This window comes from Mesoplodon bidens, assembly GCF_964165515.1.
Source record: "Mesoplodon bidens genome assembly, chromosome: 9".
Classification (NCBI taxonomy): Eukaryota; Metazoa; Chordata; class Mammalia; order Artiodactyla; family Ziphiidae; genus Mesoplodon; species Mesoplodon bidens.
Genome location: NC_138166.1, coordinates 55,481,846 through 55,506,125, shown reverse-complemented (window position 1 = coordinate 55,506,125; position 24,280 = coordinate 55,481,846). Strand labels below are relative to the sequence as shown.

At 34.9% G+C, this 24,280-nt stretch overlaps 1 protein-coding gene across 10 annotated transcripts in view; it reads right to left on the bottom strand.

The window, feature by feature from the left end:
- The window catches only part of PALS2 (protein associated with LIN7 2, MAGUK p55 family member), a 108,700-nt gene that overhangs the window by 9,270 nt on the left and 75,150 nt on the right, over window positions 1-24,280 (bottom strand). For 9 of the 10 annotated variants that reach the window (XM_081244316.1, XM_081244313.1, XM_081244318.1 and 6 more), the window contains 7 exons: window positions 21,744-21,896; window positions 20,481-20,708; window positions 10,512-10,553; window positions 8,654-8,785; window positions 6,695-6,794; window positions 6,290-6,358; window positions 4,197-4,358 (listed from right to left, as the gene is read on the bottom strand). In XM_081244316.1, the coding sequence (XP_081100442.1) occupies window positions 4,197-4,358; window positions 6,290-6,358; window positions 6,695-6,794; window positions 8,654-8,785; window positions 10,512-10,553; window positions 20,481-20,708; window positions 21,744-21,896 (886 nt within the window). The remainder of the gene's footprint in view (window positions 1-4,196; window positions 4,359-6,289; window positions 6,359-6,694; window positions 6,795-8,653; window positions 8,786-10,511; window positions 10,554-20,480; window positions 20,709-21,743; window positions 21,897-24,280) is intronic. The other variant, XM_081244317.1, reaches the window with a different exon arrangement.

Sequence of the window (24,280 nt, the reverse complement as noted above, 5' to 3'; positions counted from 1 at the left end):
TTAGATATAAAACAGTATTCTACTTCTATTAATCAAGTACTTATACATGCAGAATATCTGACAAAATCATTACCACATGCAATTAAGGTTACAAAGTAATCAGATGAAAAACTGACAGAATTTTGACTATTTGAAATAAGCACAACACATCAAGAAAACTTTTATAAGAAAAAATCTTTAAGTTCAAGCTCAATAATAAGGGTCTAATTCATAAATAAGATTATTATGTACAAGGATTCCCTTTTTCCCCTGCTGTTTTCTGGCTCATTCCAGACCACTGTGGAGAGATTTATAAAGTCACTTAAAGAGCTTCAAGATGCTATGATGGCTTTTCATATTCAAAAATGTGTGATCTCTAAGGTTTCTGGGATTATTCACCAAAGGTGGTATGATAAAACTCCTAAGGCAATTTTAAACTCCCCAAATACATACATACTAGGACTTGGCTTAATATCTGTAAAGATAATTTTAGAAGAGTACGACTTTTGGGGAGGCACTACAGTGAAACCATATACAGGAACGTGCTGCTTGAAATAAATATGTACAGGCACACACACTGCCCCCCCCCCACTACCTCCAACATGTGGAGGGAATCTTAAATTCTTGGTGAAATGTTTTTAGTTTACAAGTGAATTTTAACGACAATACCATTCTCTAGTGAAGACCCAAAAAAGAAATCTACATTGGCACATAATTAAGCCCCTTTCCATTTCTAGAACAGAGAAATTAGAACAGGGTGGATTGACTACAGCTGATTCCTTAGGCTTATATGCTAAGCAACTAAGTAATGTGATTGCTTAGAATTTAAGTTTTGTGATTGATAGGCAAAATTCTAATCTTTAGTAGCTCTTCAAATAGTCAGGAAATAATCAACAAAGTAGCATTCTATTTGTTAACTATCCCAAGATATATTAAAGGGAAAACATGATTCGTAAGGTAGCTTGTCCACCTGGGTTAATAATTTTTTATATTTTATTTTAGGACCATTTCACTATATAAAGAGAAAACTAAGTCAATTTAATCCAACACCAGCATTTACTTCCTTCCCTATGAGACTTCCCCAACCAGCCCACCAGACAATGTGTAGCACAAGACTGTGTATCAAAAATTAGGCAAACTTGTCACACTTCATCAGTATTTTTTTGTGTGTGTTGCTTCTGAGGCTTAAAACAAACTAAACACTATATAAATATGAATGATTTGAAGAAAAGTAAAACACACCTACATTATATGAAGAAGTGATACTTGACAATGTATGGATATACATAAATCTTTCTATATAAAAATTCAGACTCGAATCTTTACTAAAAATAAGTCTTGAAAGGTAAAATAGTACCTCTTCTGGAAATTAATGTGGCGCATGAAGAAATCAAGAAGTTGAAATAAATATACTTAATACTTCTAATTTATAAATCTCTCTATACATCCTTTGGTGTAATAATTTTACATCTGAGATTTATGTATACACATTTTATCATCTCTTTATTTGTAACAAAAAAGCTACCCAAACCATATAAATGGGTGATAACAGTAAAGCATGGTGTACTTATATGCTGGAATATTAAAAAGCTAACACAATTAATTTTTTTAGTGTTTTTTAATCATGATAAAATATACATAACATAAAATTTATCATTTTAACCATTATTAAGTGCACAATTCAGTGGCATTAAGTACAATAACACTGTTGTGCAACCATCACCATTATTCATCTCCAGAACCTTTTTATCATCCTATAGAAAAAAAAAATTACACTCACTGCTTAATATTCTTAGAGATACAGAAGAGATAGCTCCCACAAACAGATGATGCTGTAGGAAAAAACAGGAAACAGAAAATAATCCTAAGATGAAAAATATGACTACTTATGATAAAACATTGATGAGATAGAAGATAAAGAACTCAAGGTAATCTTTTAAAGAGTAGAATAAAAAGATAAAGGGTTGGACAACATGATTTCAAGAAGTAAGAGACTGAGGAGATGAATCCAGGATGTTCAATATCCAGCTAATAGAAATTCTAGAAAAAGTGAATAGAGAAAACAGGGAGAAATCATCCAAGAAATAGTAATTCCGCAGAATTGAATGACATGCATCTCTAGTCTGAAGAGCTCACTAATCATCAGCACGATAAACAAAAATAGATGCGCACAAAGGCACATCATTATTAAATTATAAAATAATGAAAACCAACAAAATAAAAAGACTGAAGGAAAAATCAGGTCATGTATGAGAGGACAAAAATTAGAATGACATTAGACTTCTTAACAAAACTGGGTTAAAGAGTAACATCTTTTGGGTTTTACAATGTAGACTTTCTATTCTCAGATAATCAATCAAATAGAAGACAAAAAAATATACAACTTCAAATACAAAGATGCAGAAATTACATCCCATACAGCATTTTTTGTCAAGTTACAAGGCATGTGCTGTAGCAAAACAAGGCAATAAACCAAGAAAGAAAAAGAATGGGACCCAGGAACAATAGCTTCAACCCAGGACAGCAACAAAGGGAAACATCCCTATGTGAACGTGGGGCAGCCAGAGTGGAGAATGTGTACCCTCATTGAAGCAGGAAGACTGAGGGTTGTGGGACAGAGGTCTCCAAGAAAAAAGCATGACTTACTAAATAAGAGGTTCTTTGGTTTAATACAAAACTATACGCATGAACATATAAGACAAGATAAAGAGGGGAAGAAAAAAATGAACTCTAGAAATTGCTGGGTTGGGGGAGAGGAAGAGGCTGTTCAAGAAAGTGAAACTGAATTAACTGAAACTAGAGCTATCTTTATGCTGGGAGGATACTCAGGAAGTCAGGAGGTAAGGCCTACACTGGACAGAACAAGAAATAGCAGAATGAAGACATTATTAAGAAATATGGAAGACTAACAAAATAAATAGCAGAAAGATTGAAAAGTGACTGTTTCTGGTAAGTAGGCCAGAGGTGGGGTAGAGGAAAATGGAGTTATTTTTCACTACATATTTTTAAGAACTACTTGATTAAAATATGCTACATGTATTAATTTGATAAAAATGAAAAACTTTAATTAAAATACTTAAAATACTTTGATCACAGTGAGATTTTTATTTTAACTACTTAACTATGATTTGTCTGATTTAGTGATTTACAGTGCCTACAATGGAACTCCAAGTCTTACCCTGAAGGGATTACAAACAGCACATGAGGACAATGACAGCGTTATTGCCCCAATACACCCCTAAAAATGTTAGCAATAAGATTACTCACTGAGAACTAAATGTCAAAGCATACTGGATGAAAGCAGAGAAACTCTAAAACTCATCCAAAAGAGATGGAGTGATGTTAGGCTAAGATTTGACATGGAAAGCTTAAAGGCATTAAAATACCTACAGAAATTCTGTGTTAATCTAAAGGGGGCTTGGTCAGCAATGGAAGCACAGAAAGGGGACTTATAAAGGCAACATTGGCTTGTGTTCAGGGGAGAGCGCATGTAAGTTCCCACAAGTAAAGGCTCATATATCTCCAAAATGAATGCTATCACTGCCTTATTATAAGGACTAATATACCTTTGTATTTAACTCCTTGCTCTAACTCCATTCTCATCAAGCATGCTTCTGACATGATTTAACTTTCCTTGTAAATATGCAAATAGAGAAAGAACACAAAGATCATAAAATGAGTGTCTGGTTCATTTAATGGTTATATTTCCCATCAGTATTATTGTATTTTGTATATAAATAAATGTGACCTTCATTAATGCTGCCTGCTCTGGAAGAGGAATCTCTCTTGCTGTGCTGTCAAAAATCAGGTTTAGGACCTTACAGGACTGAAAGCTACAAGCCAGATCACGAGTGTCAGAGGATCCAGCAGGTTTCCCCTGCTGGATGAAAATGGGTGAAACTACAACTTTTCAGATACACATCAACTGTACAAGAAAATGCAAAGTTAATGCTGATTTTGCCACAACTCTTAATACTTGCATTTAATGAACACTTCTGGATTGAAGAGTTTGGAGAAGCAATTGCCACCAGGCAGCCAGCTGACAGGGCCCACAATGCTATTTCAAGACAGCTGTAGAGTCGCCAAGTTTTTCAATATCATCTGCTTGTTCATTTTCATTGGCATAATTAGAAATTACTTGGGAATAAAATAATAATAATCCGCTCCACCCCCACTCCTTCTTTCCAATTAAATAGTAAAGGAAACGGAAAACTTACATGGCACTGTGGTTCCAAATCTAGTGGGATTCAACACTATGAACCTGTTTTTCAAGCTTCTTCGTCCCACACCTTGAGCTCCTATCAATACTAATGTCTTTCTCTGGAAGGGAGGCATTTTGGCTACCTCCTCATAAATCTGGATTTCATGACGATCAAATTCTAAAAGTAAGGAAATGGGAAAACATCACATTCAGTTATCTTTTATTTTTATTATTATTTTTAAATTAATTAATTAATTAATTTTTGGCTGCATTTGGTCTTCGTTGCTGCATGCAGGCTTTCTCTAGTTGAGGCGAGCGGGGACTACTCTTTGTTGTGGTGCACGGGCTTCTCACTGTAGTGTTTTCTTCTGTTGTGGAGCACAGTCTCTAGGTGTGTGGGTTTCAGTAGTTGTGGCACGTGGGCTCAGTAGTTGTGACTCGCGGGCTCTAGAGCACAGGCTCAGTAGTTGTGGCACACGGGCTTAGTTGCTCCGCAGCATGTGGGACCTTCCTGGACCAAGGCTCGAACCCATGTCCCCTGCATTGGCAGGTGGATTCTTAACCACTGTGCCACAAGGGAAGTCCCTCAGTTATCTTTTATATGGATGAAAAACCTCTGCTATTCTGTTCAGTAATGGCTTAGTTGTCTTGATAGTTAAGTATCACTTGAATTGTACTGACTTAGTACAGATTTTTAAAAATAAATTTGGTAAAGTACAATAAATTATTTTGTACCCTGATTTAAACACCTGCTTCTATTCATTTGCCTTAAAAAATTGTCTAACAAAACTAGAAAAATACCCTTAATTTATCCTTATCAGATAATCTATCCCTTAAAACCCGTTTCTTATCAATTCATCAGTAGAAATAATTATTTAATATAATCAAATTGCAAATTAGTTTATGTAATCTATTCCACTAAAAAGTGAGTATCAAATATGGAGGATAGCAGTACACTTAGAGTGGCTGCTTAAATAAGTTTCATAGAATGAGTATCCCCTTCCAATGATATAAATGAATAAATACTGTGTGGTGAACTCTGCAAATATTAGTTTGATTAATAAAATGCATATAGACAACATACTAACATTTAAATATTAAGATTCTAAATTTATGTATAAAATAAAATGTTGGGTCTTAACTATTTTCAGTAGAAACACATTCCAAAATTATGATCAATGGGAAAATTAGAAATTTTCCATTTTGCAAGAAAGCTTTAAGAATATATATTTAATGAACAATAAAGCCAGAGGATTTGAAATATTATATTACCTATTATTATGGCTATAACTCTCAATCTATAGTAATAACACTTCTTCCTTAGGTTATTATCTTAACAGCAACACTTTCTTTGCACAATTTCTCCACAATAGATTAAGGGAGAGTCTAATTTCCCATTATAATGTTATTATTATAGTACATTATTAGATTATTTCCTTTCTAATGTGCTATTTAGTTTATTACCAATATAGAGGTAGCTCTGAAGTCAAGAAAGCACTTTAAAATTATCAATTCTTTTGAAGCCTCCAGAGCCTTCTAAGAGCTGCATTTCACTCCTATCAGCCTTTATAACTGAAAGGAATAACTGTGGTAGGTGTCATATTTATCTTCCTTTAAGTCTAAAAGATTTAAGAAAGAATTCTACTAGATCAGGCTAAGATTTGTTTGGTCCAGTATTATTTTTCCAAAAGTATCATGGACAATGTTATGGCAGAATATGGTTGCCCTTAATCATAACTCTTTTATTATCTTTATAAAGGCATTCTGTTCTGTAGAAATGACACAAGTTTATATCAAAGTTCTTGAACCAATAGTTTCAATTGTCACATTGTTTCTTCATTAATACAAGCATAAATCCTAACCAATTCATTTTATTATAAACTATGAGTATAAAATAAAGCACACTAGTGATAGTGCAAGTATATATATCAGGATATAAATAATGCCTGTATATTATTGTACCAAGTGTTCACATGGCAGTCCCTTGCAGCTGGGTACTAATGTGAATTCATTTAAAATTATACATTTAGAGTGTATGCCACACTGAGTAATGATATAAAGCTATTTCATACTTCACTTGGATTTCTCAAAAATATATTTAAAACATACCTGCATTTCTGGTTGTGAGATACATCATCTTTTTCTTTTTTTTGCTACTTATGGTTCCACAAAAAGGTCCTGAAGGATGACAAGGCAAATATAACTTAAACAGTATGTCAGACTATATACATTGCCCTGTGGTGTTCTATAGGGGTGGGAGAATTATCTTCCCAGTGTTGCATCCTACAAAGCAGAAGCAGGCAGGGGTGAGTTGAGCCACTGAATTCTGATACAATACCAGCAGGTGGCAAAAAGGGAACAAAAAGTTTACTTTTGAGAGCAGTACACTAAAGCAGATGAGAGGGATTAATTCTAGATATATTTTAAATAAATTCATCAGCTAATTCAGATGAAAGAGGCAAAGAAAGGTGGCCACAAAGGACAACTTGTTACTTATTGTATCGGGTTCATCACCTGAATTGTCCCAGTCTCTTCTAACAAATGCCTTTCTCTTCTCTTCCAGGAACTGGCTTGGAATGAGACCAGCGCTTCCTCCCTCTTTTACATGGCTAGCCTAGAATCAAATTAATGAATTGTATATCTCAGTGATCAAAATTTGAGACCACATTCTAATAAGTAGGACAAGCAATAGTCAGTTAAAAAAAATCACATTTGATCTTAAGAAACTGACCTTGATATTTAAATCCATGGCATTGTCAGGATATTGAAACACTTTAGTACCAAGGAATCAATGGGTACCTAACCAGGGTGCTATTTAGTAGTGAATTTTTAGACCAAAATACAAAGGTATACAGGCTCTTTAAATTACTAAAACTTTTTATTTATAATACTAAACTAGTGAGAATAAAGGAATAAATGCTGTTATGTGTTGGCACCTAGTTAGGTGTTTGTTATCCAATAATCCTACTACGTTGGTATTTCCTGAGGCCAAATCAATGGGGAAAAAAAAAAAGAGAGACAGCACTGGGAGAACAGAGTGGAGAGTTTAGTTCATGCTACCAGGAATCTGAATATCCTGAGGGGGAGTAAGTTTAAAATAGGTAAAACCTCACCTACTGTCAACAAACTAACTTAAAATGAAACCCAAAGAAGTGCTATTTCAAAATAGTGGCTGGAGAACTGGCTACTAACAGCTTATCCCACAACATTAGTGACTTTATCCTTACAGCTAGCACAGAAAAATCCAGTATCATTTTTAGCAATTAAAATCCTGAAAAATACAATTAGGGTAATAGATGACAAACATGCAGGAAGAGATTGAGATAGATAATGGTGACAGGGTTAGAAGAGAAAACTAAGAGATGGCGTTCACAGAGAAGGGAAAAAAGAGAAAACTGGGAAAGTTTTAAAAAGGACACTGCCACAGAAAGCAGATTTTTTTAGATGAGTTCTAAGAAATTCAGTGGAAACCTCTTGAAATCATGGATTCCATTTAAATTACTCATTTCTTAGTTCTCTCACCACACTGTGCCCTTATACATCATAATGTCTTAATTTAAATTTAAGGACATATTAGCAAGACTGTTCTTATTCTTATAATTCATTCCCCCTTAGAAGTCAATATAACTTACTAGAGCTAATGTGAGTTACTAATATCTCCATTTAATTCAGAACTTAGTGCTAGGTACCAAGTCCTTTTCTTTCACACTTTGTTGCTTAGTGAGACTCTCTTTTGCTTTTACAGTTTAAGAGATTTTAGACTTTGTTTCTCCAGTTCTGAATACTGTGGTTGCTAGTCGATGTGAACAATTACAAAACCGGACTTATTACTTATGCTAGAGTTTTCTGAAAACTGTATTAGTGGAAAGGAAAAGGAAGACCATCACGCACATCTTCTGGAAAATGGAGGGGGGAAAGACAGTGATAACACACATCCCTTTCCATACACACAGATTTCAATCCAAGACCAAACAACACGGATGATAAAGCAAGCCTTCATTTCTCAATTACTGAGAAGACGTGGGCAAATGGATTTAAGACCTTAAGAAATTACGTTTTATTTGTCGTGAATGTATACATAGAGGAGACAAGAGGAAGATTACTCTACCTACAGTAAAAGACTCTTAGTTAAGAGGAACAAACACTAAAAAGGGATGACCCCCAAGTGAGTTGTTCCTACCCAATACTATATTTTACTGTAATCACATGTGGAAGAACTGACTGGTCTAGTCTCTAAACCAAAGGAAGAGCACCACAGGCTAGTTAATTCTGCATTTATTAACAGCTACTCACAAATTCCCTCTCAATTTGGTCTTCTGTCCACAAAATTAGCAGCCATGAAGCAGGAGCTGTTCATGCAGGAAAAATCATTGGAACAAATGCTAATACCTTCTTCCTGAATATTCAGATATTGGCCAGATCTAAGATTAAAAATAAAAAGGCAGTTGAAGAAATTTTGAGAAGCATACTAACCTGCCACCAGTTTGGGTCTTCTCTGTTTACAATCTGAAGAATTTCTCCTTTTGAAAACTTCAATCCTGCTTCTTTGCAGGGTATCAGGTTATCATTGTATGGATTATAATCAAAATGACATTTCACAAATACCTAAAACACAGCACAATTAAAAATACTAGAGATGTATCATTTGTCACAGGATTTCTGAAATCTTTTTCAAAGCACTGTGATTTAATTGTAACTGACAATGTATTAAGCACTTCAACTAAGGAACTTGTTTTCCTTAAATAAGTATAAAATTATTAGAACATTAATAATTTGGTATCAGAGAAGAAAATAAGAAATAAATGTTAGTACTACATTAAGTTTTTGTTTCTATTTTTAACTTCTAATTGTAAATCAACGGAGTTTGACAATTGTTTTCTTCCACCATCCTTACTCTTTCTCCCAATCTTTTCATGTGATTTTCCAACCAACACTGCATAATTTTTATGCAAGTAAATGCTACTTTCTAATTAACATTCTGAATTAATATATGCAGCTGATTTAAGGCATGTATTTCAGATATAATAGGATTGACTTCTTAAAAGTTTCCTGAAGCAAAAATTACATACTAAAAGTTCATATTGAAATCAGACCTGAAATATATTTATTAAACTTAAAAAACAAAAAACAAAATACTACCCACTTTCATCCCTGGTAATAACATATATTTTTAATCACACAGATTCACACTAGCCAAAATTAGTGTGGAAAATACTTTTCTGGAATCATCTTGCTTTGATGTAAATGATCAGCATTAAATTAATTGTAAGACAAATACTGAAAAAGCCTTGAAATTATTTTCCAATTTAAATTCATTTAACCACACAAATTTCCTTCAAATCTGTTTTATTAATAAAAGTATGTCAGTTACCACTATTAGTTATGATCTCCAATATCCAAAATATTTAGTTTATTAATTTTAATTTGAATTCTAATTAAGTTAAGCATTTTCAGTATTTGATGGCAAGTTCAGAGCAATTACTTTCTTAATACAGACTTTTTTCAGGCATATTTATAGAAATTCAAATTTTATCTGCTAAGGAACTGACTTAGTATTAATCAGCAGGTAAACTAGCAAGCAGGAAAGCACATAATTAGTCAAAATAACAATGTTATTTTTCTATTTATCATACTTCTATAAATATAACCAAACAAGATATTCAAATAACACAAGCAGATATATTACATTATTAGTGTACTAAAATGTAATGTGATAGATGCACATTAAAATAATTTAAAAATAACTAAATTTGAGAACATGACAAAATTTTAGTTATTTACAACTAGATGATTTTTTTTTTTTTTTTTTTTTTTTTTTTTTTTTTGCGGTAGGCGGGCCTCTCACTGTTGTGGCCTCTCCCCTTGCAGAGCACAGGCTCCGGACGCGCAGGCTCAGCAGCCATGGCTCACGGGCCTAGCCGCTCTGCGGCATGTGGGATCTTCCCAGACCGGGGCACGAACCCGTGTCCCCTGCATCGGCAGGCGGACTCTCAACCACTGCGCCACCAGGGAAGCCCCAACTAGATGATTTTGATACAAAGCATTCAGAATATTTTCAATAACTTTTGAAAGGCTAAATATTAATGCTTAAAAAATCAGTAAGCCAATAATTTTTTTTCCTGATATACAATTTTAGAAGTATCTCAAAGGCAAGCATACAAACAGTATTAAGATCGCTAAAATGTGACAATTGGCTAACTTGACAATGGCATGCAGCTCAATGTTTTGGCAATGGAAAAAACCCAAAATGATTAAGTGTAATTAAGGTAAATTTAGCTGGCTGATAAGACAAAAACAGAGTACCAGAGAATGTCCTGGAATGACATCATACCTGACGGACGTGTGATGGATGCCTCTCCATATTGATGCAACTCTAAAAATACATTTTTCATTGCATAAATAAAGCCAGACTTTAAACTGATAATAAATTAACAAAATACAAACAAACTACTGGCCCATTTTTACTTCACTCATTTGGTAAAGCAACTACTTCCCTAATTAATTGTCCATAGGCTATAACACCTGAAAATGATACAAGCAAAAGTTAGAGGCGTTTGAGATGAGGCAGAGAAGAAGGATGGATATGCAAAGTTGTAAAAATACTTGGATACTCCTTACTTCTCAAGAAAGCTGCACTGAATTAATAGTAAGAGGATCCTGTCATCTAACCATGAATGTGTTTATTATTCTTATCTGTGGGACAGAATATATTTTGTAACAAAAGGCTCAGACTTTCTGAGTTAGTCCAAGTTTCAAATATTCATTTCCCTACTCTCATCAAATTGTTCTGGAAATGTCATTATTTGTCAAACAAACCACATCTCTCCAATGTAAAAGATTTCTGGAAGAAGCAATTTTATTTTTTCATTAACCAAATTAGTTTTGGAACATTACTCTCAAGCTCAAAAACTCAGATTAAACTAGTTTTACTCTGAACTTTGAAAATTTGTCTGAAAAATCAATGAACCCAACCTTTGATCTAAACATTTTGTAATGACCTTTAAATCACAGAGTTTTGACTAGATTTAGTATAGCTGTATTTTATTAAGTACATTTTAAAGTGTTTCATTAATAGGCTATGGATGTTAACTGTTCATTGGTTATTAAGAAGTTACTAAATACAACCGGCTAATATATTTCAATCTCATATTCTTATCTCTAACAGAACTGAGTGACCAACAATCTAAAGTAGAAGGAAGAGAAAAAAGAAAGTACAAATGGCTTTTAAATACAGGAGGAGATGTTAACCTCACTCAGAGTAGAAATACAAATTAAAACTATATTATAATAACATTTCCTTCCTGTCACATTAGCAGGAATCCAAATATTTGATAACATTCTGTAGATAGGAAAATGCCTATTGGCCCATAGTCCTAACAGGTTGGTGGAAGAACTGGTTTAATCCCTTGGGAGGACAATTCAGCAAAGCTATCAAAATTATAAATGCAAAAAACTTCTGACCTAGTAATCCACCTCTGGGAATGTGTTCAACAGCAGTGTTACTCAGATATGTGCAAAATGACTTATGTAGAAGACTATTAACAATTGAATATGTCCTAATCACAAAAGATTGGAAGCAATCTTCACTGTTTAACAATAGGGAGTGAGGACTAGACTGGTAGTAGATTAGGAGGGAGATTTCAGCTGAATACATATTCCTATTTCTTGACTTCTAGAACCATGGGAATAATTCACCTATTCAAAAATTAAATTCTTATGGTAATGAAAGTAGAGATAAAATGACTCCCACTTCTGACTAAGAGAAGTAACAAGGACTCACCCTCTAAACTGAAACAACTAAAATACTGGACAAAACATATGAAATGTTTGTCAAGACATCAGACAACAAAGACAGTGATCCCTAAAAACTGGAAATAATCAAGATGAACTACACAATTGCCCCAATTAACTGCACAGAAAAAGTTTCCAGGTTGTAACCCAGGAAGGGGGACTCTAGGTAGAGCCTGGTGGTCTCCAAATTGAGGAGATGAGCTGAGAGACAGGGAGATCAAGGGGGTTACAGTGCACAGAACAGAGTGACAGTGAGGAAAGGGTTACACAGAGAAAGGGCTCAAGAACTAGAGGACTCCCTCCAGCATTCAGCTGAATACTGATCAGTGCATGTCATGAGTATGATCAGGTAAAGAATCAGCATTATGGGGAACAACATCAGGAGGTCATGAAGGGTCAAGAAATAGTTTCTGTTATCACCAGTGTGAGTGGAAAAACTTCATAATTCATGGAGCATTCAGTGTTCGGAAGGGTTTTGCCCTAGACTTAATCCTACTCTGGTTGCACCTAACAAAGCTTAAAAAGCACAATCTGAAAGGATCTAACTGCTCCCACATAATGTAACTATCCTAGAACAAAACCTGAGAATATTTCTAAGAATACAAAAATATCCAGCACTCAGCAAGGTAAAATTCATATCTGGAAGCCAATCAAAAATAACCAGACATGCAAATAAGCAGGAAAATACAACCTAAAATATGGAAAAAAATGAACCAATTAAGAGTGACCTGGAAATGACAAATGGGACTGACTTAGTAGGCAAGGACAATAAAATAGTTATTTTTAACTTTACATATTGTAGTCATATGTTCAAGAAGCTGGAGGAAGGATTCGGCATGTTAGGTAGAAACACAGCAGATATAAAAAGGTTCCATTCAAATTTCTAGAGATGAAAACAAAAATATCTGAGATGAAAAGTACACTGGGTATGATAAACAGATTAGACATTTTAGAAAAAGTAATAATAAATTTGAAGACAAAGCAATAGAAACTGTCCGACATGAAAAAGTGGGAGAAAACAAGACTGAATAAATGAAAAGATATCAGTGAGCTATGGGACAACTTCAAGGAGCCTAACATGTATAACTGGTGTCACCAAAGGACAGGAGTAACAGAGGAACAGAAAAAATATTCCAAGTAATAACAATCAAAAAATGTCCAAATCTAATGAAAGACTCTTTTTAACAACTGAAAAGAAACTGGAAAAATTGGATACCTACATGCAAAAACAAAAACCCCAAACCAATGCTTTGATCCATATCTTATACCCTACATAAAAACGCAGTTGTAAATGGATCACAGAGCCCGATGTGGAGTATACAATTATAAAACTTTTAGAAGAAAACATAGGAAAAAATCTTTATAACCATGTGTTGTACAAATAGTTTTTCACACAGAACAAAAGCATGATCCATAAAAAAAAATGGACAAATTAGAGTTCATCAAAATTAAGAATGTCTGCTCTTTGTATTACAATGTTAAGAGAATGAAGACAAGCCCCTTCTCACTTGGAGAAAATCTTTGTAAATCATAATTTCGATAAAGTACTTGTATCAAGACATAAAGAACTCTCAAAGCTAAATAATAAGGAAAAAACCAACTCAATAAAAAATGGATGAAAGATTTGAAGACATCACCAATGTAGTCATAAGCATGGCAAATAAGCACATGAAAAGATGCTCAATATTAGCAGTCATTATGGAAATGCAAATTAAAATCATGATGAGACACCATGACACACCTATTAGAATGGCTAAAATTATAAAGACTGACCACACCAAATGCTGGTGAAGATGTACAGTAATTGCAACTTTCCTATAGTCCTGGTGGGAATGCAATTAGTACAACCACTTTTTTTTTTTTTTGGCGGTACATGGGCCTCTCACTGTTGTGGCCTCTCCCGTTGTGGAGCACAGGCTCCAGACGTGCAGGCTCAGCGGCCATGGCTAATGGGCCCAGCCGCTCTGCGGCATGTGGGATCCTCCCGGACCAGGGCATGAACCCGTGTACCCTGCATCGGCAGGCAGACTCTCAACCACTGTGCCACCAGGGAAGCCCAGTACAACCACTTTTGAAAACAGTATGGCCATTTACAAGTTCAACATATACCTACCAAATGACCCGGTACTTCAACTCTTAGGTAATTTACCTGAGGGACTTACATGTAAATGTCCATAGCACCTTTATTTATAATAGCCCCAAACTGGAAACAACAAAAATGTTCATTAGCCAGTTAGTGGATAATCAAACTGTGGTACAGCGATGCAATAGAATACTACTTGTTAATAAAAAGGAATCAACTACTGATACACATAAAAACATGCATAAATCCCCAAATAATTATGCTGAGTGAAAGAAGTCAGATTTTTTTAAAAAGCAAAATCAAAGGATTCATGTTGTACGAATCCATTTATATAAAAATATAGAAAATGTAAGCTAACTTATAGTGACAGAAAGCAGAGCAGTACTTGCCTGGCATGAAGGTTGGGCTGGGGGTAAGGAGCAGGCGGGGAGGATTACAGCGGACCCAAGAAAACTTCTGGGGGTGATACATACTGTCACTGTCGCGACTGTGTTGAGGGTTTCATGGGTACATAATAGATATGTCCATATTTATTAACTGTAGGCTTTAAGTATATGCTATTTATACAAACTTTACCTCAAAGGTACCTTTAAAAAGGAAAGCTAAAACTAGTCAAAGTACTGACAAAATAAAATATTGCACAGGAGTATGCTGCGCCTATGCAAAGGATAGTAATTAGCAGCAGAAGAAAAATCATCAAATGGATGAAAGGCTGGAGAAACATCTCCAATCATGACCTTTGTCGTAAATCAGAAGGAGGCTGGTAATTCGTTTGGGAATGTGCTGGCTGAACATGGTACAAGTGCTGCGTACACACTCTCAGTCTCAAACCATAGTTTCAGGTCCACCTGAGTTTACACATCAGAGTAAGTGACAAGGTAGTGAATGCAGTGATCAGAGTTGCTAAGAAGTTCTCTACAATAGTAACAGATAATTAAGGGAGAATGTTCTTTTTCTAAAGATTTTCAATGTATGAACTCAGCCTATTCAAATGCACACACACAAACAACATATTTTGAGATCAGCAAGGAAACTAGATTATATATTTGGTTTAAAAAGCTTTCAGGGGCAGTTCACACTTATGTATGGTAAATAACCATATATGGGCCACAAGTTTAAGCTTCTGTTAGTTAAAAAAAATACATTAAAAAAATTTATTAACCTGGCTGCTCTGAAATCATACTACTAATAATTCTTAATTTACATTACATTTGAGTCATTAGTTCATGCAAGGCCTGCTTTTATTTTTTTGTTAGTTTTAAAAATATAATAAAAGCCATGAGCTTGCCACTCAAAGCAGAGGCTAGAAACCTACATGGTCCTCCTGCCCACATTCCATTCCATCCCACCACCCTCGCTTCCCAACAATGAAGGTAACCCTCATCCTGAATCTTGTGTCCACAAACTCCTTGCTTTCCTTTTTGTATAGTTTTATTAAACCTATATGTAATCTGTAAAAGTATATATATATGGTTATTTAAAACTTAAAATAGATAGTATCATGCTCTGTGCATGTACTCTTTTGGGGAACTGACATGCTTGTTAACATGTTTCTAGCTGTACATATTGCTCTAAGAAATTATGTGTCTTAGTATATGTAAACATTCAACCCTAATAATGCTAAACCTTTTTCCTCCCAACGTGGTTATACCAATTTGCACTGCCACCAGCAATGTAGAAGAAATACTCTATATTCACAGCTACATTTTTTGCCAACTGAATGTTATAAAATGGTATCTCACATTGTGACTTTTAATATCTCTTCATATGTTTACTGATCATGTTATCCCCTTTTACTTGATTTGTGTATGTAGAGTTTCATATATTATCCCGTGAATAATCAATTTCATTCATTGAATAGTCTTTCTCACTGAAAGACATATCATCTCTGTCAGATATCAAAGAAATGTATGTGTGTAGGTCTCTTTCTGAACTCTCTCTTCCATTGTTCATTCTGTCTAGTCCTAAGCCAATAATACCACCTATCTTAATTCCTACACATTAATAATAAGCCCCTTCTTCCTGCTTTCCTGCCTCAAAAGTGTCTTGGCTATGCATCTTATCAAATACCATGAAAAAACTTACTGAAATTTTCACTGGAATTGAACTGAATCTACAAGTCAATTTAAGGAAAACTGATATCTTCATAATATTGTCTTCCTGTCCATGAACACGATATATCCATTTACTTAGATCTTATTAATTTTTTGTGCATGGAGGTCTTGAATATTTTTGTCAGATTTATTCCTAGACATAAATGTGACATTCTCTGACTCTATTATAAATGTCCTAGTTAATTTCTAGATGTTTACTTATGGCATATAGAAATGCAACGGACTTTTGTATATTAATCTTATTTTCAAGTATCTTGCTAAATGATTTCTAATAATTTATAGTTTGGGGGGTTTCAAATAAAAAATCTTACTATTTGAAAATAATATTTTATTTTCTCATTTCCAAGTCTTTTGCTTCCATAATTAATTTATTTTTTTCTTCATGCACTTATGGAACTTTCCATAAAATATTGAACATAAGTGGCGCTAATGAACATCCTTCTCTAGTTCTGAATTTTTTTAACAAAGCAATGACTTTATTAATCCTTGTTTTAAAACTTTATGTTTTGGCTTCTTTGGCTTAATTAACTGCAAATAAATAACTGTATAAACAATAATTTTAAAAGCAGCAGCGTCCAAGAGCCTCAGAATTTAAAATATTACAGGTTTCGATATTTCACTATATCCTAAACAAAATTTTTTAGGAGTCAAAATTCTTGAACTTTTTTTTTTTTTTTTTTTTTTTAAAGAAGTGGTCAATTCCCTTTGCTTCACTGTTGGAAGCCTCATCAAAATTCTGAACAAGATCACCCTCCTCCCCAATAGCAAGTGGAGCTTTTCCATCCAGCTTATGCCAGGATCTTGAAAACTTGTTGACACCAAGCTGGTCTAAGATTGGGGTGACCTTTCGGTCAAGGGCTTTGTCTCAGCATGGCTGGTAATGGTAAAAGTGTTTGCTGCCAGAGACCTCTGAGCGTTAGGACTGTTAAGGTGGATCATCACTCCTTGGTTTGCAAATATATTTACCTCTTTAAAAGTCAGAGATAACTAGAGAATGGACTTGAGGATATGGGGAGGGGGAAGGGTAAGCTGTGACAAAGTGAAAGAGCGGCATGGACATATATACACTACCAAATGTAAGGTAGATAGCTAGTGGGAAGCAGCCGCATAGCACAGGGAGATCAGCTTGGTGCTTTGTGACCGCCTGGAGGGGTGGGATAGGGAGGGTGGGAGGGAGACGCAAAAGGGAGGGGATATGGGAACATATGTATATGTATAACTGATTAAATTTGTTATAAAGCAAAAAAAATTAAAAAAAATAAAAAAATAAAAAAAAAGTCAGAGATACTGCTTATTCCTAGTTTCTTTAAGGAGAACTGAAGATTTTTTATCATCTGTGGTAACAGATATTTGTAATATCATCTGTTACTCTATATATCATCTGAGGGTGGTTCCTTTTTATCCTCACAATTATGCCTGAAGTTTGGCAAGTTCTCTTGGTTTATGGTGGGTTTTTCTCATCTTAGGGTGGAAAGTGGGCTTCACAGGGGCCTGGGGTTGGCACTCAAGTAGTCTCAGGCAGACCAGCTTAGACTCCAGTTCCTGATTTTAAAGAGAAATGCTTCTAACAGTCAACTATTGAGAATGTTTTAGGTTTTTTAATTAAAAAAAGTAAGATTAAGGAGGTTCTTTCCTGTTCCTAATTTAGTAATCTTTTTTAAAAAAAATCATAAATAAGTATTGAATTTTATCAAATTCTCTACTGATATTTTTCTCCTTTAATCTGTTAATGTGTTTGGTTACATATATGGATTTTCTAACACGAAACTATCCTAGCATACATAGGATAAATCCAACTTGGACATGTTGTAGTATCTTTTTTATATATTGTTAAATTTCATTTGCTAATATATTACTGGGAATTCTTACATGTATATCCTTGAGTGAAATAAAACTGTAATTTCTTTTCATAACATTTTTGGCACCTGGGTCATAATGGCCTCAAAGAGAGAATTCCCATCAATTTGGCCTTAAATAAAGAAATGGAATTTTAAACAGCCTTTGGAAACCCAACATACATGTAAGTTGGAGAACTTCAGAATTAGCTGCAACTTCTAACCCATCCTGATCTTCAAATTAAAAATATAGATTCTTAGGTCTCATGAAAGATTTTGGATTTTTAGTAAGCACCTCAAATGTTACTGATAAAGATGATCCACTGACCATGCTTTGAAAAACAGCACCGTGGTATGGAGACTTCCTGGCTTCCATCTGCTCTCACGGCAATAAGAGAAAGAGTTAAGACAGGCCCAGCAGGACTACATGGTGGAGCTTCCAGTGAGTGAAAGAGGGGCAGAGTTGGAAAAGCTGAAAGCCCTTGATTCCCATTAGTGTCTCTTCGTAAGAGGACCACAGTGTGCCCAGGACAGTTGTATTCCAGCATAATTAGTAATCATTCCCCCTCTCACTTTAAAAATGTCCCAGTTTGGCTGTATTTTCTCTCTCCTGTTGGAAGGCTTCATGTTAGAGTCTTCTTTTTTATGGTAAGATAGGTCTGAGACTGCCTCAGGCTTGGATGGAAGGCCTCTCCTTCCCCATTTCAATGCCCTCTCCCAGTTCTGAAGGCTAAATAAAAAGCAGAGTTTGAGAAGGCACAAGATGGACAAAAATGTATGCCTAAGATAGGGCTAAATACCCTTGCATTTCACATCATTCAGACAATTCACGAGGTGCAGAACCTACAAAGGAATTTGGGCCAAAGCCCTAGCTACTAATACCACAAAACTTACTTTTTCCCATAAAAGTCCATCATAGCCATGGTGAGCTGGTAGGAATTCTGAAGTGTGAACCACAGGGGGAAAAAAAATCTTTCTAACTATCACAACTAATATATAATTTAAAAATAAGTACATAAATCTTAAGTTCTACTTTTCCAATCTACTCAGGTGTCAACTGAGGAAAAAAGGTAGTCTGAGAGGTACTAGTTATTTAAAATGTCTAATTTCTAACACCAGTTCTTTCATGATGCGTTTCCTTGAAGGCAAGGTCTCTACCCTTCATTTGAACCAAAGTTCACTATAAGCTTCTGTATTTTCAGAAATCCAATTTACATACTAAAATTCATGACTGACTATTCTTATCCTCCAAAGAATATAAAGCAGGTATTCAACACACTTTATTTCAAAGACTTGTATGGAAATATAAACACTAGTCTTTTAAATTATATTATCAATATTAAAATAAAATATACTGGCAGTACCTTATGTAAAAGACCTATAATTTTATTCACACATGAAATAATAAATTTATGAAATAAACCTGAATAATTAAAGGCATCTAAAACATTGATATTTCCTATGTCTTCAGTATCTAGATTCAACAACCCTCTCTCTCCTCAGTTCCAACATGCTTACCATAATTGTCAACTGTTCCTTTGCCATTACTTTATTACTTTTTCCTTCTTTACCACTTCTTTACAATCACAACACCACCACCTCATCGCCAGCATCACAACAATAGCAGCAGCTACTTGCTGAGCACTCAGGATGTGCCAGGTGCTGCTGTGAGAGCTTAATGTGAATTAACTCATTTGATCCTTACAACAATCTTTTAAGAAAAGAAATATCCCAACTCTACAGATGAGAAAACAAAGCACAGAGAGAATAATCTAATAAGTGGTGGCACAGGTATCTGAACCAAAGCAGTTGTCACAGCCTTCCATTAGAGTTGCCTTTCACAAATTACCCCACACCTTCAAAAATCTGCTTCCTGACTACACGATCTCATCTCTCTCCTTTTTGAAATTCACTCAACATAATGAGGTTAGATGATCACTGTCATTAAAACATTCCTCTGCTTAATAATCTATTTTACCTAAAAATTAGTTACAAAATGTAGATCAAATGCGTACAAATCAGGTGTTCAAGATTCTTTTCATTTTGGACCCATCCTCTCTCTCTGGCCTCAATCTCTATTTAGCCCATCACAGGAACACTTAGCTAGAGGTGATCAGGACTACATGCTTATTTTCTCACACAGCCTGGAACATAACAGGTGTCAAAAACATTTGCTAGATTAATGACTAAAAGGCTTTATGGTTTTTCTCATACCTAGCTGTAGGTTACTGAAATGCTAGGGTTCATGGTGTTCACAAAGAGATTTCTTTCCTAATTCCTTTTGAATAGTAAGATGATATTGTTTAAAAATCCAAAAATTCACCCATGATGAAATAAGGCACTTTAGAACAATTAAACCAGATAGTTTTTTCTCTTCTCTTCTCCTTAGCAAAAAAGTAGCAACTGGTGGCTCTACCCAACAGTGTGATTAAAGAAATAAAAGCATTCTTAATATTAGCAAGAACTTTATTACTAACCTGTTGAGGAATAATGGTATCTCTATAGCTTGGCAAAATTTTCAGGGTGACACTTCCACTAATATTTTTCAGTAATTCTTGTAATTCCTTTGGATTGTTTCCAACCTCATGGCCATTGACTTCTTTAATGATATCTCCCACATGAAGCAGACCCTGTCGATCTATCATCCCTCCATGAAGGATTCGGGCAATTACCAGATCATTATTTTCAACCCTAAATGTTACACCCTAAAGGAAATAAGGAATGGAATTATTGATTTTAGGTTGTTAAGAAGAAATCTTAAATAGTCATGAACATGTATGTATAATAAAATAATTCCAAAAGTAGGTAAGTGAATCATTCCTACTTTTCCCATGTTCTCTCCTGACTCAATACTTTAATCTCATTAAACCATGTGCAACTGTGACAACATATACTAGGGGTCCATGGCCTGTTAGGAACCGGGCCGCTCAGCAGGAGGTGAGTGGCGGGTGAGGGAGCAAAGTTTCATCTGCTGCTCCCCATCGCTCCCATTACCACCTGAACCATCCCCCCCAACCCCATGGAAACACTGTCTTCCACAAAACCGGTCCCTGGTGCCAAAAAGGTTGGGGACCGCTGACATATACCATCCCTTAAAAAAGGACTTCCATGGTAAGGGTAACTCTGAAAATGAAACATATCTTAGGTTGCATTCCACAGGATAAAAGGAAGCTTGAAGGAGCAAGAAAACGTATTTGTGCATTCTGATGGCCTTGTTCCCGGCTTTTCTCATTTTTCCACTTCACTGTTCTTATAGTCAGAGCCCAGAGGTGAGCATGTTAGCAGGAAGTTGTAAACTTCATTACTTATAGAGTCCTACCAATGTCTTCAATTTTTGTTAATTAATTTTTATTGGAGTATAGTATAGTAACTTCAATTTTTCATAACAACCTTCTTCTGTGTTTTGATACTATAGTAAGCAACCTGAGTTTATTTCTTCAAAGGGTATTGGAAAAAAATAGTTATCTTTTGAAATTTTTGCTACTCATCGGCAAACTTCTTCTCACCTCTATTTCAGTTTAACTTTTAATTTTGGTTGAATTTTGCATGCTAAATCAAGTTGAGGGAGCATCAGCTGTGTATTTTATACACAGGCCAAAAAAGACTGATAAAACAAACATGAATAAAGTTTTCATAATGACACAAATTATGAAAGAGAAAAAAAATGAGATTGAGAGTAGTGACTCAGCCACAAGTATGTCAGATTTCAGATTTAAGAGGGCACTGACTTATCAACTCACCAGTGGTTCCCCAGCTCTTTTGTGAATACCAAGAATACGAATGGCATCTACTGGTAATAACTGATTATTGATAGAAGAATTATTCATTTCTGGGCTTGATGGAGGTGACTCATAACACTTTGATGCCACAATATCATGGGCCTCCAAGAGTGACTAGAAGGATTCAAAACAGCCTGTGGTTATTAATTACAGATGGAATAAGTTATTAAAATATAACTTAGTTCATTATCCCAGTAGAGTACTAAAAATTTCCAAGGCACAATTATTAAATTCCCAAATATGAGTTAAATCAAGCACAGAATCTTTTTATGACACATAAGCATGTATCATTTTACTTATTATCAAACAATATTGTATTCCTTGTTTTTTTTTTTTTTTTTTTTTTGCAGTACGCGGGCCTCTCACTGTTGTGGCCTCTCCCGTTGTGGAGCACAGGCTCCGGACGTGCAGGCTCAGCGGCCATGGCTCACGGGACCAGCCGCTCCACGGCATGTGGGATCCTCCCGGACCGGGGCACGAACCCGTGTCCCCTGCATCGGCAGGTGGACTCTCAACCACTGCACCACCAGGGAAGCCCTGTATTCCTTGTTTTAAAAGATCTGAAGAGACTGATAAGAGTTTTGTGACTTTTTTTTAAAGCCTTATGTTTAATGGAAACTGAACCTAGATGTCCAAGTGTGCTGCAATAGAGGCAATGAATTTCATTGCCACCACTGTCATCACCATCACTCAATATTTATCAATTCCTATTTGTTAGTTATCATACAAATTCAAATGGCAAGGACCGTAAATTTTATCCTAAGCCTGTTGTTAGCAACACCACATATTTTTCACATGTACAAAATGTCTGGATATCTTAAAAAGATATCCAGTGAATAAAAATTAGTATCTTATATCAGTGATAGGAAATTTCATATTACTAATAAAGGTATAAAATTTACATTTCTGGGGGGGAAAAAGAGCCAGTAATGGTTCTGAATATAATACACTTTTACCTCCTACATTTACTGTATATGTGCTATCTTCATGGATGACTTTGATCTAGCTTTCTAGGAATTTCTTATAATTTGGAGGGTTATATTTATTTTTATTTTTCATTTATACTGTAATTGTGTATACTCAGCTTAAACCTAAATTTAAAAAATTTTTTGAATGGTGGGAGTGCAAATTCAAACAAAAAAAAAGATCAAAATAAAAGGGGGAAAATGTCAACAGGTTCAGAACAGAAGCAATCAGTATACAGGTTTAATTGGTAATTTTTGGTCATTTCATGAAAATAGTATAAGAGACTGAAGAAAAATATTCACAAATCCATATATAAGTATTATTCCTATAAATGCTGGAAGTTACTCAAATCACTGATCTGGGCTGCTTAGTTTTTACCATATATACTCTTCTTAGGCAGTATTATCTACTCCTGTGACTTGAACCACTGCTTATACACTGAGAACTCCCTTGGTCCAGAACTCTCATGAGCTTCAGATTCATATACTAAAAATTTGCCCACAACTGGCCAAAGTCATGATAATTTGACAAATCAGAACAAAACAAAACAAAACTAAGGATTGTAGAGGATTGAAACATACTGAATTAATGAAAACTCCATTAAGTCCACAATGCTATTTAAAAAACAGGACTGAAAAAACCTCCTTTGTTACCATTTGAGATTGCTATTTTAAACAATTCTTTACTTTGAAAGTTGGTAAAGAAAAGAATCTAGCATTTCCCTAACTTTTCAGTAGGAAATGCATTACAGGTTAACTAAACAGCTCAGTTGATGAGGAAAAGCTCTACTTTATATAAGAACACCAGCTAATAAATATAGAATGAGAGAATTTGAAAAATGTCATTTTGCAACCTCTAATCAAAATATTGATTCAGGCAAGGATTATTAATTTATGTTTGTCAGTAGGTAAATGGTTAAAAGGAAACAGCATTTGTATAATGCTAGAATAATAACATACTAGATTACTTCCTAGTGGAAAGGCTTTCAAGGGTAGGATCAGGCTGTCATTGCTCTTAATCAAGGACTAATCTCAGCATCAAGAGTGATGGACCAACCAGGTATTATACGTTGTCTGATGTAGATTAATTTATGTTGTATCACCTTACTTAAGATGCATTCTAGTTCCAAATAATTAATTTGAATCATCTTTTAGGTAAAACTTCTGTTTATAAGAAATAGAAGGGATAACTAAACAACACAGCAGGAAAGCAACCAGATAAATCCAGGGAGTGGATTCTGCAGGAAAATGGCCTGGTCTCTTCCATGGGTCAACATCATAATCAAGGGAAAAAGGGATGGTCCACCCAGATGCCACACATGGACCTAGGTTGAAAACTCATATGCACAAAGCAGCTATAAAGAATATTTTGGGGGAAATGGAGATGTGTGAATATAGAATGTGTACTACATGAGACAGAGGTCCACTGAAATAAAAAAGTGGAAATCAACAACTGAAAAAAAGGGTAAGTTACAAAATAGCTTGTGCAAAATGATCACAATCAGTAAAGGAAAAAAATATGTATGTACATTT